General features: G+C 35.0%; 1 protein-coding gene across 2 annotated transcripts in view; it reads right to left on the reverse strand.

Annotated features, from left to right (window-relative positions):
- VPS50 (VPS50 subunit of EARP/GARPII complex) overlaps positions 1-19,550 on the reverse strand; it is a 110,783-nt gene that overhangs the window by 30,701 nt on the left and 60,532 nt on the right. The window contains exons 15-20 of one of the 2 annotated variants that reach the window (XM_024577154.4): positions 17,830-17,924; positions 17,420-17,518; positions 14,161-14,251; positions 12,387-12,563; positions 9,496-9,614; positions 7,344-7,450 (exon numbers count right to left, since the gene is read on the reverse strand). In XM_024577154.4, the coding sequence (XP_024432922.2) occupies positions 7,344-7,450; positions 9,496-9,614; positions 12,387-12,563; positions 14,161-14,251; positions 17,420-17,518; positions 17,830-17,924 (688 nt within the window). Of the gene's footprint in view, positions 1-7,343; positions 7,451-9,495; positions 9,615-12,386; positions 12,564-14,160; positions 14,252-17,419; positions 17,519-17,829; positions 17,925-19,550 lie in introns of those variants that run through there. The other variant, XR_006653554.3, reaches the window with a different exon arrangement.

Here is a 19,550-nt window from a genome sequence, read left to right on the forward strand (position 1 = left end):
CAGTCAGGCAGGATTCCCTCTGGGGAGAAAAAGCCAGTTTGAACACAGTTCTAATTACTCAGAAAGGGATATCCATAATAGCTATATAGGCCTTCTATTTTTAGATAAGAATAGATAAGCAAAAGTCATCAGGCCCATGAGGGAAACTCAGAAAGTAAAAAGAAAAGCTAATCCCAAAGGAAACAGAGTAATTCAAGCTAAAGAAGAGACATATAATAATTATGTAAAACAGGAGGCCCTGACCAGGTGGTTCAGTTGGTTACAGCCTTATCCCAATACGCCAAGGTCGTGGGTTCTATCTCTAGTCAGGGCACACACGAGAAACAACCAATGAATGGATAAATAAATGAACCAACAAATGGATGCCTCTCTCCCTCTGTCTCCCTCTCTCCCTCCCTCTCCCTTTCTTCGAAAATCGATCAATAAATAAAACATAAAAATGTATTTTAAAAAACACCATAACAGTAGAATATGGAAGAAAAAACAGGAAACACAGAAGGGCTCTCAAAAATTAAAAATATGATTTATAAAATAAATGCAGAAAAGGAAGTACTTCAGATAGTACAACAAAAAGACAAGAATATAGAAAACAGAAACAATGACAGACATAAAGGCTAAACACTTGAGTAATGGAAAAGTAAAGAAAAAGAGAATAGAGGAAATGGAAAGGTGAAAATTATCAAAGAAATGGCAATATAAGTCACAGGTGAGAAACGCACAAACCTCCAGACTGAAAGGGTCACAAACTTCCCAACACAAAGTGAAAAAGAACTCACACTTAGATACCACAATAGAGAATTTTGAAACATCAAGATAAAAATATTAAAAGCTTTCAGAGAAAGAGAGAAAAGAAATTTACCTACAATAAAATGAGCAGAACATTAGAGGTTTTAACTCTCTAAGGAGAAGTGATTTTCAATCCCTAATTCTATATACAACTAAATTATATTTCAGTAAAAATGGCTGAATAAAAACATATTCAGACTGATACGAATTCAAAAAAACTTACCTCTCATCACCCTTTCCTGGGCAATTACAACTAGAAGAAAAACAGAAACAGACAACAAACCCACACTGGAAATGCCACAAATGAGAAATGAGGCACAAAGGAAGGAAAAGTTAATTCAGCTCCAGCAATTTAGAAAAAATGCAGTGAACAAGGAAGTGAGATAAGAGTAAAAAAATTAACAGGTCTGGTACGTAAGTCCCTGGCTACTGGTTTTTATTCTGTTGTTTGAATATTATATCTTAGCCCCTCATCCCCAAATCTCTGACATCATTTTCTTACAACAGGTAGTGAGGAATGACCTTTCTTGGATCCTCCTCTCAAAATACCATGTTGTATAAAAAGCTATCAATTCAGAAACTGTTTTAAAACTGTTTAAAAATGTAAGTTCATATAAATAATATAAATAAAAATATTTTTAGAGAAACAAATATTGGAATGTAATCCAAATTAAGCAGTAACAAAATTTTCCTTAAACTTCACAAGTGAAAACATTAAGTTTCTTGAAAACAAACTTTTAATTTAATCATAAAACAAGATTTTAAAGTTTTCCAACAAAAATATATTGTGATACTTCTATGTAAGATCATATTTATGATTTCATTGACCTATAACTTGATCCCCAGTATTTGAAATAAGTATTCTGAAAATAACTGATATGATTACTTACATTCATAAACAAAACTACCATTAAAACTGTTATACAATCAAAAATGTTCCTGTTTACACTGTTTACATTTCATTTAGAATAACATAGAAAGGAACCAATGATTCTCAAAGTCTGGTCCTTGGATCAGCAGCATTAACACCATCTAGAAACTTGTTATAGACCACGTTCTGAGGTCGCACCCCTGACCTACTCGCATTAGACATTCTGGGGTGAAGTCCAAGGATATGTGTTTAACAAGCTCTCCAGGTGATTTTGATGCTAAAATTTAAGAATCACTGGCTTAGATCATCACAGAATACCAATAAAGCCTGGTCTCTTGATAGGCTTTTATCTCTTGGTTTTCAAGATCTCCTCTTTACTTTCTAATTTTCTCCGGCCTCTACCACTCATTCACAACCTCCTTTGCAGGCTTCTGTCGGACAAGGTTACTCTGCCAAGATAATCCACTTCCAGGGTTTAACTAATTAATGACTCCGAATATGTAACCTGACCATGTTTATTCTCCTGATCTCCAAACCTATCCAAATGCCCACAGACAATTTCTATTTAAATGTCCCACAAGTACCTCCACATGTCCAAAACCAAACCTATCATCAGCTCCCAGGCTTGGTCTTCCTCCATCTTTCCTATTTTAGTCGTGGTATGTAACTGGTCACACAAATCTCAAATTTAAGAATGATCTGTCAAAACAAATTCACCAATCCCATCCATTACATTTCCCAAATCTCTCAAACCTGTCTCCACTGCTCTACTACAATGGCTACTGCTTTACACAGGCTCAAGTCCTCACCGTCTCTTGCCTGGGAGACATCAACAGCCTCCCATCTATCCTTTGACCTCTCTCTGCTTCTCCTTTACTCCACGTCAATCCATTGTCAAATCCATATTTACACTGTGGCCAGAGTAATCTTTTTAAAAACAACAGCAGCAGCAGCAGCAGCAACAACAAAAAAACAAATCTGCTTGTGTTTCTCGTTTAAAACCCCTAGTAAGTTCATGTCCAGAAGACATTATATAAGGCACTCTAAATTCCAGGTCTTGCTCACCTTTCTTGCCGTATCTCCCCTGCCTCTATCTCCCACCTCCCATCATGCTTTTCACAGGCAGCCAACTAAACTGATGTCTCCTGTGAGTACACCATGTCTGGCACATGTTCTCTGCGCTTTGGCTAGAATGCCTTTACTAAGGCCACAGAGTCTACTCATCTTTCAAAGTCAGCTAGTGAGTCAGCCCTTTAATTTGCTACCCAAAAAGCAAGTTGACCATTCTTTGTATCTGCCTCTCTTCTGGTTATTTACATTATAATGCTAGAATGTAATTTTTTCTTTTGTATGTTATCTCCCATGTTAAGACTCCTTAACTACACAGATTATGTCCTGTGCATGACCATCTCCAACAGCTAGCAGAGTAGTACCTGGAACAAAGTAGTAGCAAAAAATCTGCTGAATTTAAAATGAGTGAATTAATAGGCATGGCAGAAAAAAAAACTAACTTCCTTAATGTAGAAATGGAAACATAATAATATCCTTATTATTAAAAATGGGCAATTATATAAATAAGTAGTTCACAAAAAAGTGGAAATATATTTTGAAGCATATGAAAAGATGCTTAAGTCACTCATAATTAAATACATTTTGAATCAGATGCCATTTTTTAACCCATCTGAAGTTGGATGATATTGCTAGGAGACTAAGAAAAGAGATACTTTCATACACTGTTGGATAAACTAACAGAACCTCTTCAGTGAGTTCTGTGGTAACTTCTTCGGTAAATTGAAAATGTCCATAAAAACTGGAAATGTGTAAGCTCTTCGATCTAGCATGAGAAAACATTTGTAGAGATTTGTCCTACAGTTGTATCTGTATGGGCAAAGATATTTCAAAGGTATTTTCAGTGATGGGTGGTGTTTGTAGTATCAAATGATGTGAAACAAATGTTAAAAAAAAACAGAGGATTTATACAGTACATCTACACAATAGGATCATAAAAAAGAATGGGCTTTATGCATACTAATACATGTAATACCTTCAGATATTTTAACTGTAACCTTTAGTGAGGTTAAGTCAAAAAAGCTAAAGAACACTACAGTGTGATCTAATTTTTGAAATGAGCAAAAACAACAACAACAAACAAGGAAAGGAGATTTACTTATTAAATGTACTTGTAAAAGCATGTTAATATTTCCCAAAGAGAAACTGAGTAGTTTTCTGAGGAAGGAGACCTGGAGGTCAAGGGCTCTGTTTACATCCTGGGGTATTTTAATATTTAAATATTTTCATGCATTACCTTTTAAATTTAAAACACTCCATGATAAAATAACTAATATTAATGCCCCACCTAAAAGAATGTACTAACGAAGCAAGTGGTGAATCTCTTCCCTCCTCCTCCTGTGTTCTCTCCCCCACATATACTGCAACTCAGCTACCTCTGCCTCAAAGTCCCTTAGATACACTGGTTAAATCCTGGTGCGTGTGCTGGTGTGCATCTTTTCCAGCTGCTAAAGCAATAATTTTGTTGTAAAGTTCTGTAGTCTTTACCAGCATGAATTTTGGCAACCTATCTCCTGCCCCTCAGCCCTGCCCTACACCTGCCCCTATGAGAGCTGCCTCCAGGAGACACACCGTGAACCCAAGGCTCTTTCAGTGATGCCCAATTCCCCCCTGAAATTTCTCTGCCTCTGTCTGCAAGAAACCGTCAGGCTGACGGATTTTCTCTTACACACACAAGCTTTTGGATCAGTCCTCTGCATTTGTGAAACACTCCTAACGGATTTAGGTTAACACCTAGGCCTGGGAAGCCCCATCAACACTCTTTTCTTTAATCTCTCCCAATTATCTGCCAAATAAACACATTGAAAAGGACATTCTGAATATGCCTTTAATGTTCTAAAATGTGTCCCCCAACTACTAAATAATTAGTTCCTTAATCTTCCCAGGCACCGAAAATGAATCATCTTATTTATACCACTATACTTCTGACTTTGTAAAGAGACATTACTTTGCCAGTTTATAATCATTAAGCACCTTATGCAATAACTAGAGGGGACGGAATAGCGCATTTGCTAGCCAGAGACCCCTTAGGGAGTGGTTCCCTCAAAGTTCTATTTTATGAGTACATACAAACTGAAGACAAAGTCATCCCAGGCACAGAGAAAGTGGCAGGCATAAAAATCTACTGCGGAAATAATGGCAGCACCTAATCCCAGTTACAATGGTCAGATTCTCTTCACAGGGTAAGGTTTTACGCAGGACAGTTCTGCTTCACAGGCTGACACATCAAAGACCCAGAAGAATGCAGTTTTTCTCAATTTCTACAAATCCACTGTCAGAAAACAATGTCTACTATGTTGATCAGTAATCCTTATATAAAAACTGGTTGTTACTGTCTTCTCAATTCAACACCCACAGCAATTTCTATCATTATTTTATCCCTTTGTTAGATAGTGAGAATAGCAGAATGCATTCCTTCTTCATTCCTTATGCCCACCAAGAACTGAAGGTATGCATTTGTTGTTTGCTTTGACTGAAACATGATTTCTCCCTCCTCAATTTTAATTTAGCCTTATACTTTATTTTATTTTACTGAATATAAGTCATTCAGAGTAAACAACATGGTGTTCTCAAGTCAATTTCGAACTAGGTAATTAAATAAATATATGAACAACCACTTAAAAGTAGCTGACAGTATTATTTTGTATTTTCTCTAATTATCTATCCTCTCTTGTCCCCCCCCTTCCCTATAAAAGGATTATGCATCCTTGTCCACAGTCCTGGAGGTGCAGTGCCTTCCAGGAGCAGAAGTGTACTTCTCTCTCCCAGGGTCAAGCCTGACTTGCTACGGCCAATGGCATGTCAGAGGAAGTCCTGGCACTCCAGTGCAAAAGCTGTAAGAGTCATAAAGTCATGGTTCAGCTCTTGCTCTTCTCCCCATGTTCAGGTTGATGCTATTCTTTCACCTGCATCTCAGAGTGAAGATGCACATGGAGCAGAACTAAGATGACTGGGAGCCAATACACACCATGATAAACCTTTGTAGTTGAAAGCCACTGATGTATTAGGGTGGTTAGTTCAACATAACTAAGCCAACTCTGACTTCATTAAACTACATCAAGCAGCGTGTTCAGACACTAAAAACTACAGTGAGTCCAGGAGGCTAAGGAAGTAGACAAGAATTTTGAATATCTGTATCAGTGAGTACTGATAGATATATATATTGATATAGTGATAAAGAGTACTTATATCTATATAAGGGAGTTAAACACACTGACCCTTGAAGAATGGGGAGGCGGGCATAGGAAAAGGAAGAACAGTATTACATCCACCACACATCTAACATGTGACCACATGGAAAAATATGACAAAAAATGACTTATTCTTTTTGCTTTTACAGAGAGATTTTTGCTTACCATAAGGAAGATAACTCTACCAATTAAATCAGCCTAATAGCAGAATGATTAGTCTGGCAAAATAATATGCTTCCAGTGACTATGAGACATAAAACGAAGGCTGGATGGCCACCATGTATTAGGGGCCTCGTGGAAAGAAATCTTCACTTTTGGGAATTTATACCAGATGACCTCTCAGACCCTTACAATTCTGATTCTATAAATTCTAGAGTAACTCATGACTCTACGTTTAATTAGCTCTCTTTGATAAAGAAGAAAAGCTAATTTCCCTAGCAATCATCATAAAATAGTTTTAGAATCTGTCATTTTTCTTTGTCATGAAAATATATATACCTTTTCTCTTCCTCTCAATTCAATATTACTTTTCCACTATTTTCCCTAAAGAAAGTGGGATTTCTAAAATCCATTTTGTCTACTTTATCCTACTCATTAATGAAATCCAGAAATTATCTTCAAGAACACACACCATTTTAACAGAGCTAAGGATAATTAAACTAGGTAATAAGAAGTTATCATCTCCATAAAAAGAGTACAGTCAATTTATAGAAATCCACTATAATTCCTGACTAGTACAGATGACTTAATTTGAGAAGACATCTCTATAGAATGTGTAGATCTATTTGTGAGATTAAAGGCTGAGATAGCATATAAAATGTTGAAATACTGACACTAAAAAATCCACATGATCTTCTAACCTAAATATTTTAAATACCACATTTCTTCATGTTTTTGCCATCTACAAAATCATCAGTGAAGGTCTCATCTGTAATATGAACTACTTCCTATGGTGTGAATATTTAGCTTACAGAACACTTGTGTCTGAAAATGCCAGAGAATCACAATTCCCTCTCCTACCTGACAGGAAGACTGTGAAGATCAGTGAAGCAATTAAGTAAAAAAATATTGTGTAAATGTAAAACTGATATTATCATCATCCTACACACACTTCTACCTCACATAGAGAATTTTTCATTACATTTCAATTAATTGGGATTTTTTAGAAAAGATAAATCTTTTTTGTATTTGTATAAAAGATACAAATACTAAGTAGTTAGCTGAAAAAGAAAAACTGACGTTAATATTAATATTGCACAATTTGGAACAATTAAGATAAGAAAACATTGACATACGAGGATCTGAAACCCTCCAGTATGGTGGGTACCGGAGCGAACAATAAAAACTGCAAGCAAAAATCATTTGGTAACAAGAATACACTAATTTAACTGCTATAATAATTTTCTTAAGAAGGTGTAGCTACTTACCAACAAGCCTTATTACGTTCAGTGTTGTATTTGTTAAGATGGGTGCATTTACTTTATTTAGACTGTAATCTGATTTCTTCCTGCTCTTTAGAGTTTCTCGAGAAATGCTTAACATAGAGAAACAAGAGTTACAGTTAGGGTTGTCAAGTAGTCAGTCAGTACACTGCCCAGCATAGGCGCTCTCCTTAATTCACTACCTAGCTATCGACAATCTTCCCGTGTCTCAGGTGACAATATAGATCATCCTCCTATCTTTTTTTAAGATTTCCTTTGCTTATTTTTAGAGAGAGAGGAAGGGAGAGAAACATCAGTGTGAGAGAGAAACATCAATCGGTTGCCTCTACAACGTCTCCAACTGGGGACCTGGCCCGCAACCCAGGCATGCGCCCTCACTGGGGATCGAACTGGTGACCTCTTGGTTTGCAAGACGACGCTCAATCCTCTATGCCACACCATAAGAGCTATCCTCTTGTCCTTACAGAGCTTAGAGTCCAAAGGGAAAAAGAAATTAGTAAGCAAAGTATTTATTTGCTAACTAAGAAATTAGTAAGTAAAAGTATTTCTTTGATTCCAAGACATTAATTATCCACCATTAATAGAAGGTATGCCACTTAAAAAAAATGTTCCAGGGAAATTACACATGAAATGTAGCAAACGTCCTGACTTCAGACTTACAAATATTTTTTAAAAAAACACCCTCCTTAGAATCTTATGTAAGTATAAGATATAATGGTCAAGTCTGGGGTATGGGAGGTGGGATCCAGATTCAAAGGAAAAGTAGAAGTGATATGGAAAGTACATAAAAAAAGGGGAACAGCAAGTACTAAGGTCAAAGGTAAGAAAGAATGGAGCATGCTCAGAGAATCACACAGAGTTCACAAGGCTAGCATGGACAATGAGTGGGCAGACAAAGAAATAAGAAAGGAGGTAAGTGAAAGCCAGATCACCAAAAACAGTCAAACCTAATGAGTATGACCCCTGTGTTGCAGAGGTGAGTCATTAAAATTGAACCAGGTAAAGGACATGATCAAATTTGTGTATAAGAGCCCTGAGCAGTGTGGCTCAGTTGGTTGGGTGTCATTCCACAAAGCAAAAGGTTGCTGGTTTGATTTCTGGTCAGGGCACATGCCTGGGTTGAAGGTTCGGTCACCGGTCAGGGTGTGTACAGAAGGCGACTGATTGATGTTTCTCACATCATGTTTCTCTCCTCCTCTCCCTCCCTTCCCCTCTAAGTAAATAAATAAAATCTTTTTAACAATTTATATATAAGAAAAAAATCTAAATTTGTATCCAAGGATGGATTAGAAAGGTGGCAAAACTAGAGACAGGAAGCCAAGGTAAGCCAACATCCAAAAGAATAGTTCTTCTCAGTTCAAAATAGATGACAGACATAGATATTTAAATATTATACACATGTGAAAACCAATAAACAATTTTTCCCAATTAAAATATCCACAACTGCATTGAGTTGCTCGCTCTTGAGGAGATTTCAAATCAACTGAATGTAACTAGGTACTTCGGGAGTAAAGTTTAGAAAAGAGTATACTTAAATCTGTCATTAAAAATAAAGTGTATCTGTGGTTATTAAATGCCTGGTGTCATGAAATTAATTCACTTACAGATCAGAATTAGGCCCACTTCACTGAGAGATGGCAACAAAAAAACCTTCATCTAATTCTCCAAGTTTTTGAAGAGGACAGTTTATCATAAGGCAAAACCAAGGCACAAAAAGGGAGCCCAAGAGAAGGCTCAAACAGGACCGTGAGCGACGTGAGAGGATGAGTGGAGACCCGGGGCATTTCCCGGACTGAGGCAGACACTCCCCATGTTAACAAAATGACTACTTCCCTCCCTGGGGTCTTCTGATTTATATGAGGCATAAACTGCCTCCAAAGACAGCACTCATCATATAAATCCAAAGTTTGCTTTTTCTGCAAAACCACTGATCTCTACATTAAGGGCTCCTTATGTCCAATATCAAAAAACACGTTTTTAGACTTTCAAGAATCATTTTTAAAACATTATTAACTTCTGTCACGATGCTATAACTAACAGAGTTTTAATTTTTGCTTTTTTTTTCATACCCTTTAAAGGAAATCCTGTATGTTAAGCGGGCAACACAAATTACCATACAATCTAAGAGCAACTGTACCTTTTCACAGGGGCATCGCCTGTCTGCTCGTCCACATAATCGCGCTTCAGTTCCTCCGGAACGTCACTGTCACTGTCATACTCCTGATAGGCGCTCTTCTCCTGTTCGTCAGACTCATACTGAAGGAAACGCAGAACATTCAACAACAGGTATGAAAAGCCAACTTTTGTTGGAGTCTTTCAACACAATAAAAAGTATCCAGTTTTATAAGGAGTAGTTATAGAAGGAAGTTTTTCACAATTTAGCTTTCATTTTTCCATCTAGAATCATATCACCCTTTCATTTTCTTCTTCATTATCCTACCTTAACCAGCTCAGAAAAAAAGAAAGAAAACACAAACACTGTACCTACAAAGGCTTGCAAGCATCAAAAAAAGAAAAAAAAATCTGCACATAAAGAAAATCAACAACAACAACAACAACAAAAGATCCTGTTAGTCCTTAGGAGAAACAACGAAAGAGTGCTCATGTGATTACTTTTTTTTTTAATCTCTTCTTCCAGGTGTTTTCACCACAAAATTTCCCAATTGCTAACTCATTGTAGAGAGGTTGAGTACACAATTCAGGCACACTGGAAGTGTTAATGCAGCTTAATAAGCACAAAAAATACACACACTAATGTTCTTGTCTCATGCATTATGATGAGATTTAATTCCAAAGGCAAATTAAAAAATTAGTCTTAGCAACTAGGGACCACTGAGACCAAGGACAAATATGGCAGGTTTTTTTAAAGGAAGGGTACTTTCCTAACATTTTCATCATTTTCAGCGCATCATGGCCAGACCCAGCATGGGAGAGGGGTCAAGTCCATGCACAGCGAAAGGAAGCAGTGACATCACCACCACCACCAAACAGCATAAATTAATATGACTAAATAATAGCTAACATTTATTAAGTTTTAACCAAATACTGTGCTCAGTGCTTTCATAAATTATCTAACTAGATTTTCAAAACAATTCTATGGGAAGTTTTGTCTCCTGTTGCCAGTCAGGAGACCAGTGTGATAACAACACAGAAAGAGTTGACCTAATTCAGCAATCATCTTTGAGACGCTCGTCTAAAGCGCTGTGACGGGCCACAGTAACACGTGGCCCCGACTCTCAGGGACACATCAGTAACTGCAGACAAGTACACAGGTGGTCCTGATCACACTCAGAAAGACCTGGGTCTCTGGGTTCTAACAACAGGGCTTCAGGACTCCCAGTACAACAGACCCTCATTTTCAAGGATGCTGTATTCACAAACTTACCCACTCACTGAAATTTATTTGTAACCTCAACAACAATACTGCATGACACCTTCATGGCCATTCATGAACACAGAGCAGTAAAACTTCTGCATCACCTCACATGCGCGTTCCCAGCAGCCCTCCTGCTGTAAACAAGTGTCCTTTCCACAGCCTAGTTAGTGCCATATTTTTAACTTTTTTTTTCGGGGGGGGGGGGGGTTGCTTTTTGCTGGTAATTTCACTGCTCGGAATGGCCCCTAAGCACAATATTAAGAGTTGTCTAGTGTTCGTAAGTGCAAGAGGACTGCAGTGCACCTTACTGCAAGAACAAATGTGTTACATAAGCTTCATTCGGGCATGAGGTAGAGTGCTGTTGGCCATGAGTTCAATGTTAATGAATCAACACTGTGCATTAAATGAGGTATCTTTAAGCAAAAACACACATAAAACAAAAATACACCTATTAATCAGTTGATGAAAATTCTGTGACTAGAGGCTCGCAGGTACCTAATCCCGTCGTCTCTCCCCCAGGAGAGTGGTCCCTGTACTAATTCAGCGTTCATGGCAGCTTTACAGAACACAACTGACACACAAAAATGAGAATCAAATGCTATGTGGATTTAAATGAAAAATCACCAGTACAGAGGGATATTATTTCAAAAATACTGGAATGACTTTTAATTCCTTTCCATTTGGGATATTATTTCAAAAATACTGGAATGACTTTTAATTCCTTTCCATTTAGTCTACTTTACCAAGGCAAATTTTCACAAAGAATCAATAAATTATAATTTCAAATAACTTCTACTTCATGATAAAAAGTGATAATGGTATAATTTCAGAGCAATATTTTTAAAAATTTTATTTTCACTAAACAAAAAATAAAATGCCAAAACTAAAATACACAGACAAATTCAACATATTTTTGTCAAAAGCTGAACAGTTTTCAATTTCAGCTACATCAAACCTAAAATAAATATCATGCTGGGTCCCTCTGGAAATTATGAACATCAGAAGAACCCATCCAAATTAAATATTGTGAAAACATCCTGCAGGTTATGATGAGATAAGCATTCCCTCATTATAATTATGAGGTAACCATGGGTCAAAAGGTAAAATAATTTGTGAAGGGCCACAAAGGTAACAAAAAGTTTGCCTTCAAACACTTTCCATTAACTCACCATCTCTGCATTGTTTTCTGAGCTGCTCAAAGTGTTATTAAAACACTGTATTTCTAAATCCTCAACCAACCTTCCCAGGTAACTAAGCAAGACATTCTCCTCTCTCAGTAAAGGGACATGGAACAAAATGACACCTCATTGCCCATGAGAGGAGATGAGAAAAACGTGCAGATGATCTAGTCCCTCATGCATCTATCCAACAAATTAAATAAATGTGCACTAAAGAAATTATACTCCTCCTTGATTAATAATCTGTTAAGAACATAAAGTAATCTGGTACAGGCAAAGTCTATCACTCAAAAGGACAATGCCAACAAAGCATACTGTAAAACCATTACCTGTGTAAGTAGCATCACAGGAACGTAAGCACATAGGTAGGAGGATGGATGGTGAATGGATACATCAATCTAGTCAAATACCTTGCTTAATGGGTACAATACTTTTCAATAATATCCCACAGTATGTTTTAAAAACACCACGTACCCCATTAGAAGCCAGGACATCTTCTGTTTCTTCATCTTTGTGGTTGGCCTGAATCTCAAATGGGTTCCCACCACTACAGTACTGCTCAAACAAGGTCACTGTTTTTGAGGAAGTCGAGGCTGGCTGTTTACTAGGCGAAACCGATGGGGAACGAGACTGTTCCATAAATTTAAATTCCTGAACATTGAAAAAGGAGCCAGGTATCTTTTAGACACAGCAATAAAATTCAAGTACATAAACATTCCATCAATGTAAATGTAGTTGGTGGGGAAAAAAAATTCATTCTGATTCTTTGAGTTGTTCACTTTTAAATTTTACAAGTTGTCTGAAAGCACGAACTCAAATACCCTCTAAATTAAATACCCATTAAATCAGATCAATCATACTGCTTAAAAATCATACCATTTTTATTTTTATAATTCTAGACAAGAGATGGCTATAAATTAATGAGACAGTTTTTTTTTAAAAACAGATTTACAGGAATATCAGGAACACTATCTCATTTGTGAATAGTTTTCAACGTAACTACATTTTTTGTGATTAGAACACTTAGATAAGATTATTCTTTTAAAAAAATTAAAGAGTACAAACAGTATTGTTAACTATGGGTGAAATCTTGTACAGTAGGTCTCCAGAACTTATTTATCTTGCATAACTGAAACATCAAGGTAACTACGTTAAAGAAGATAATGCTCACTTGGATGGAAATGTTTCAATGTACCTTGTAAAATAAGTTGTCTTATGATTACACCAAGTATATGTGCACACATACCATTTGATGGTTAAACACAAATTCAAACAAAACTACTTAAAGAAATTCTAAAATCATTGTTAGAATTTTAAATAATGTTAAGGAATCATCTTGATATATAAATTCTAAAATAATTTTTAAACTAATGTTAAGTCTGCTGTATTTTAAAGCAATTATTATTAATCAACATGTTTCAGTTATTTAAATTTCCACATTAGGAAAACAATTAAGATAGAACTGGATAACAAGTAAGTTATTATACAACATAAGCATAAGGCCTAACCCTATTTAAAAAAAAAAACTTTTAAGTATTTATTCTTTACATTTATCAAGCATAAGAAAATTGCTTCTAGGAAGTCATTCCTTCCAAAGGCAAAACTAAACACACTGGACCTTTTAAACAGAGGTCTAAGTTTATACATTGAATCTTGACATTTAGTATTTATAGGACTTAATCTATCACACAGAGAGTATTTATCTACAATGTATTTCAACCTAAGGAAAAAAATCTGATTAAAGATATTTTTACAGATTACATATTCTATAGGGATTCAAGGAATCAATTAACTAATAAAAAATAGATAAGAGTATTTTTTTATAAGAGCCTCTTATTTCTGAGGCACTTCCTCATTATAGGCAAATTTATAACTGCAGCATAAATTAAGAACCTATTTTTAAGAAATGAAAAAGATCCTGCAAATATAAGCATTTTCATTAAAGACCATCAAAATATAACTGATTTTCTATAAAATTTAAATAAGTAGATCCTCTTCTGATATCATAAGAAAACAGTTATTTTCACTGTGATTCTTCTTAGGCAAGTTTTCTTAAAGTCTGTTAACTCAATTTGTAAAAATAGACAAACTTTGAAGTCCCAAAAAGATCACTGTTGTAAAAGAGGCTTGCTATTTATCACTTTTAAGGAAGAAAAAGCACTATTAATTATTTTGTACATGCTCTCACATATGTTTTTAAAGATGACTAAAGAAAAGACAGATTTATTTGTTCTTAAGAAACACTTACATGAAGTTGCAAGATGCTGAAATTTGATTTAACAGGACAAAGTTCCCAGGTCTCATTCTCTAAAAACATTCTCAGTTCATCAAGCCGTGTTCTAAAACAAAAACAAATAAACAAACAAACAAAAAACACTCCAAAAAGTAAGAAGTATACTGGACACAAGAATTAAGAAAATAAAATACAATATAAATAATTATAGGAGATCATGATGATTATAATCAACTTTGATAACCCACTCAGACAAATACAATAAATACATACTTACTTTTGTTGATATTTTATCCTTAAAAGAAAAAAAACTCTTATATTTACAAAAAAATTCAAAATCAAATATTTACTAAACTCAGAATATTTTTTACTATATTACAAAATAATAAATACATAAAAAATGACATTTTTATTTAAGGACTAAACTAAAAGCTACTCACCAAATCATGTACTTAAAATATTCTCAGCTAACCATATATTAATGCCAAAAAACCCAGAATGTTTTGGCCATTATACACTCATGTATAATTTCTGCCACTGCTGTTTAAATTAGATTATTTGCATTTTGGGGAATTCTACAACATATACCAGAAGAATGATAGCTTTGGATGTACAGAAACTTAGAATCTGAACATAAAGGAATAAAACTTATATTCTGAAAGGTAAGAATTCACATTGATGGAGACTCAATCAATGTGTTCCCTCAAATGCTCATACTATGTTGCCCTAGAAAAAGACAATGGCATGCAAGCTTTAATGCAACTACCACAAGCAACATGAGTATGCTTTATAATGGATGTTCCACCAAAGAGTAAAATGCTTCCATCTCCACCTTTTTATTATGCCTGCATCTCTGAACCAATAGCCTACATGGACTCCAAGTCAGAATAATTTGGTCAAGAATTTCTTCATTCTCAAGAGCCCTGACAGTAGAGAACTATGAACAGATTGTAAGCATACTTAAACACTTATTAACAAATTAAACATTTGATCTATATTTTACCATGTTTCATATTCTCTTTCAGGGTTTATATATTATGACTTGGTGAGATATTAAATTGGAATTTAGTAGATTTAAATTCATCACTAGCTAATGTAATGACTTTTTGTCAATTCAACAGATGTACATTGACATCACTTCTAAACCACCTGTCAAATTTATCTTGCTTCATTTAAAAAATACATATACTTCAGAACATGTTGATGGTTGGGGAAACATTGGGGAAAGAAAATACTAAAAAAAATAGATAAAATCTTTACTTTTAGTCTCTTCCAATTTTTACAATATACAAGGCAGCAAGAAAAAAGGGCAAGATCTACAGGCAACACGTAAGGAGACCTTTCAGTCCAGCCAACACCTCGTTTTACAGTTGATGCAACCAAAGCCCAGACAGGTTAAGTGGTCTGTCCAATGCCAGAGTACAATACAACACAGCCTCTGCTATGGGAAACGAGTTGAACAGATGGTTCTAAGACAAATCCATTACAATGTTTAGGTTTGGGAGACACTCAGTAATTCATTTCTACATTCTCTAATTTCATCAAAGTGAACACATGTAAGGAATCTCCATTTTGATCAGAGTCTAGAAATGCCCGTCCCTGCTTGCCAGAGATGACAGACACACTCTGACAGTAAGCGAAGGAGAATGCCGAATGAAGGCCATTCAGTAAGTCAGTTTTTGCACTGCACGCATTTTGCCATCAGCCACTAGGCCCACCGGAAGGTCTCCCGGTTGTCCTGCTGTGGATATGAAGCAATCTGTGGAAAATGCACATCTGGCATGCCTTTGTACTAACAGAGTCAGTGAAGCTTCTGGCTTCTTCCGAGGTCCTTATCCTTTCCTGTGTATGATGAAAAGCCCCGCTTCTTTTCTACAGCACTTTGCACAGGCCTGGCCTTCTGTTTTAGCGGAGCTTAAGTTTTTTTTGTTGTTGTTTTTTTTTAATGCACATCCTTATTTTTTAAGATTTTATTTATTTTTAGAGAGAGAAGGGAAGGAGAAAGAGAGGGACAGAAACATCAATGTGTGGTTGCTTCTCACGTGCCCCCCCACTGGGGACCTGGCCTGCAACCCAGGCACATGCCCTAGACTGGGAATCGAACCAGTGACCCTCTGATTCGCAGGCCCACGCTCAGTCCACTGAGCTACGCCAGCCAGGGCAGGGCTTAAGTTTTAACAAAAAAGGAAGTTATAAATAAAGGCAGTGTTAGGATTTTGTGTTGCTCCCTTACCACTGTTTTCCTGAGGTTTAACCAATTAAAAAAATGTTTTTAATTTTAAACATTCTCTTCATTAAATTATAAAACTCAAAGTCTTTGTTTTGGTGCAGGATTGATTTCAGTTTTCTTTCAAAACAAACATGTAATAGTAAAATTAACACAGAAAACAGAAAATGTGCACTTTAACATACTTCATAAATTAGTCAAGGTTTGATGTCCCATAATCACTCTGCTGACAAGGCAAATATCACTGTGACGAGGTTTTGACTTCAAACAAGGAGAGAAAGCAGAATTTTAATTCCTAACTCTCCCTGGCACCAAATAAAAACAACAAACTCAAAAGTGAACTTTAAAAATGTAAAACAAAAAGTAAGACAGAACTCAACTGAAACAATAACATGTACGTAAGGGTTACAGCACAGAGACCAGCCAACATCTAATCAATGTTAGCTCTCTTGGCTTAATGCTGTTTTAAGTATACAACCACATTGCTATGTGAGCATTGTTTCCCACGTTCCTCCCTTCCCAAAACCACTCCTAGTCCCCCTTATTAAAGTTAGTAGTGATTGTTTTGCAAGCAGTGTAGTACATAATCTCTGTGGCTACATTCTGAATCTTTGGGTCCTCTTCTCAAGAAGCCTTCTTATTCTTAAAAGGCAGATACGGTCCAGCACCCACTCAATGCGTGCTGTCTCTGCTGATTTAACTTTCTTACTAGCTCACACCATATATTCAGGCACAGAACAGTGACCAGAACCTTTTGGTGAACCCTGATGTAATCACCACCTTTCACCCCCAAGGAAATCACCTCAATGTTTTGAGACCCTCAAGATAAAGAATATATTAAAATTGACAGTGAATAAGTAATGAGAATATTTTATAATATTTTTGGTAAAAAATCCTGAACCATTCTAAAAAAAGCTATAAAGAACATGTACTGTCAAATTACAAAGTAACTATTGAAACCAGTTAATGCTATAAAATTAATAAGCATTAGAAAGAAGTATTCTCAATACCTAAGTAAATCTGTCCATATTTTATTAAAGTTCTTACCTGTGGTAGTTCTTAAAATAATTGACACTTTGCTTTCTAATAGACTCTTGCAACACTTCAGACTTGCTACCACAAAATTCTTCTCCAACTTGCATTAACCTAGTTGGATAAAAAGATTTATGTGAATTTCAGTAACATCCTTTTTTACAGTAAATAAAAGAAGTCCAGACCATCTTTTTTCAAAGATAACAAATTATAAAATTTGGATGTTTGAAGAAATTCTAAAGATCACAAATCCATTATGGCTTATAAACATCAGAAGGGCAGAAATATTTAAAGAGTCACACACAAACCCAGCAGAAATTAAACTATGAATGTTCAATTATCTTCATTTCCATGAAATAACTGAACTCATGATTTCTTTATCATGGTTGAATGAATCAAATGAAAGATAAGATCTCAAACACTACCTGCTGATTATATCCAAAACAAAGATGAAATCATCATATTTGAATATAGACAAATCAGTTCCAAGCAAGTAGGTTTTTACTTTTAGCTGAACATCCTGTTTAAAAAAAAAAAAAAAAACAATTCAAGTAAAGTCAAAATATGGAAAATAAGTTCTTAGAACCATTTATTCTATTGTTATACATCAAAATGAGATATACTTAACTTACTTACATACATACTTAACTTGATAAAGAATATCTATTTAGGCCAGTAGCCAATATCCTTAGGGTGATATCATAGAGACAATTCCATGAATAGTAATGGTATGACCATCATAATTAATACATACACCCACACATGTGAGATAAGAATTATATCCTCATGCAGGGTATGAATAATCATTATTTATGCATTAACTTAGTAGGTTAGAGATCCCAAAATAATCAATTCAAAATAATTAGAAAATAACAGCTATTGAAGTGATTATATACAACATAATAGATTAAAAAAAGATAGGTGTCATGTATATCTGCTGTAGCATCTTAAAATGGAGAGATTCCATTTAAAATATTCAGATATTAAAAATATACTTAGAAATACCAAACCTATAAAAAAACCTAACCACTCTAATGGGATTCAAAAGAAATTTCAATAAATTGCAAGTCAAGGAACAGGATGGTAACTAAATAATGTAAAGATGTCAATTTGTCCTAATGAATGTAAAGGTTCAATGAAATTCTAACTAAAATAACCACCAAAACTTTTCTTCCAAATAACTATTCTAAATTCAACAGAAAAAAATACATAGGCAATCATTTCTTTTTAAAAAATAAAGACTTGAGAAGATGGAATAAAGTTATGAGTACTGTTGGAGAACTTGTACTACCTATATTAAATATATTAAAAACATATTTAAAAGAATGCTAGCAATATACAGAGAAATCAATGTAATAACCCAGATACAGTACTAACATATATACTAGTGCTAAGTAAACAGCAGTATAAACCATTGTTTCTGATTATTTACTTTATTTCAATCATTATAGGAACTTTGCACATGTATAACTGTTAACACTAAAACTGCCCTGTTGAGCAAGCATATATTATCCGCCCAAAAGCAGAGAAACTTAAGTGAATGACAAAACCAAAACTTGAATCCAGGTCTGTTTGCCTTCCAAGTCTACTCCTTTCATTGTACCTTGCTACAAGGAAGAGTCACAAATAAAGAAGGGAGGAAAAGATTATCTAACTAGTAATGAAGGAAAACTACCTAGATTGGAAGGGGGTGGAGGTCGTCTCTTTATATCATATATCAAAAGCAATATAAAATGGATTAAATCAATGTCTTTGTACATTTTCAAAAGACTAAAAATTAATTCAATAAAGCAAAAATATTATCTGAGTACCTACTAAGTATTCTAGGCATGACTCTAGATATTAGGGATATAGCAAGTATTATAAAGTTTAAATAAATATATTTATAATTACCAGATGAATAGTTATCTGAGCTTTACAAAGAACATTTTAAGAATAAATATAACGTAAGTCATAAAAAAATCTTAACTATCTGCATAGTGAAAATATAAGTGAAAATAGACAAATTATGTAAAAAGTGTAACTCATTTCTGATATTATTTAGAACCCCCAAAAAAGAAGCAAATTCACAAATCAATAATTAATAGACTTTTAAGCATTTGACTTCTCTAAAAGTGAGAGAAATATGAATTAAAACACTAATAAA

Source organism: Desmodus rotundus, chromosome 6, assembly GCF_022682495.2.
Source record: "Desmodus rotundus isolate HL8 chromosome 6, HLdesRot8A.1, whole genome shotgun sequence".
Lineage (NCBI taxonomy): Eukaryota > Metazoa > Chordata > Mammalia > Chiroptera > Phyllostomidae > Desmodus > Desmodus rotundus.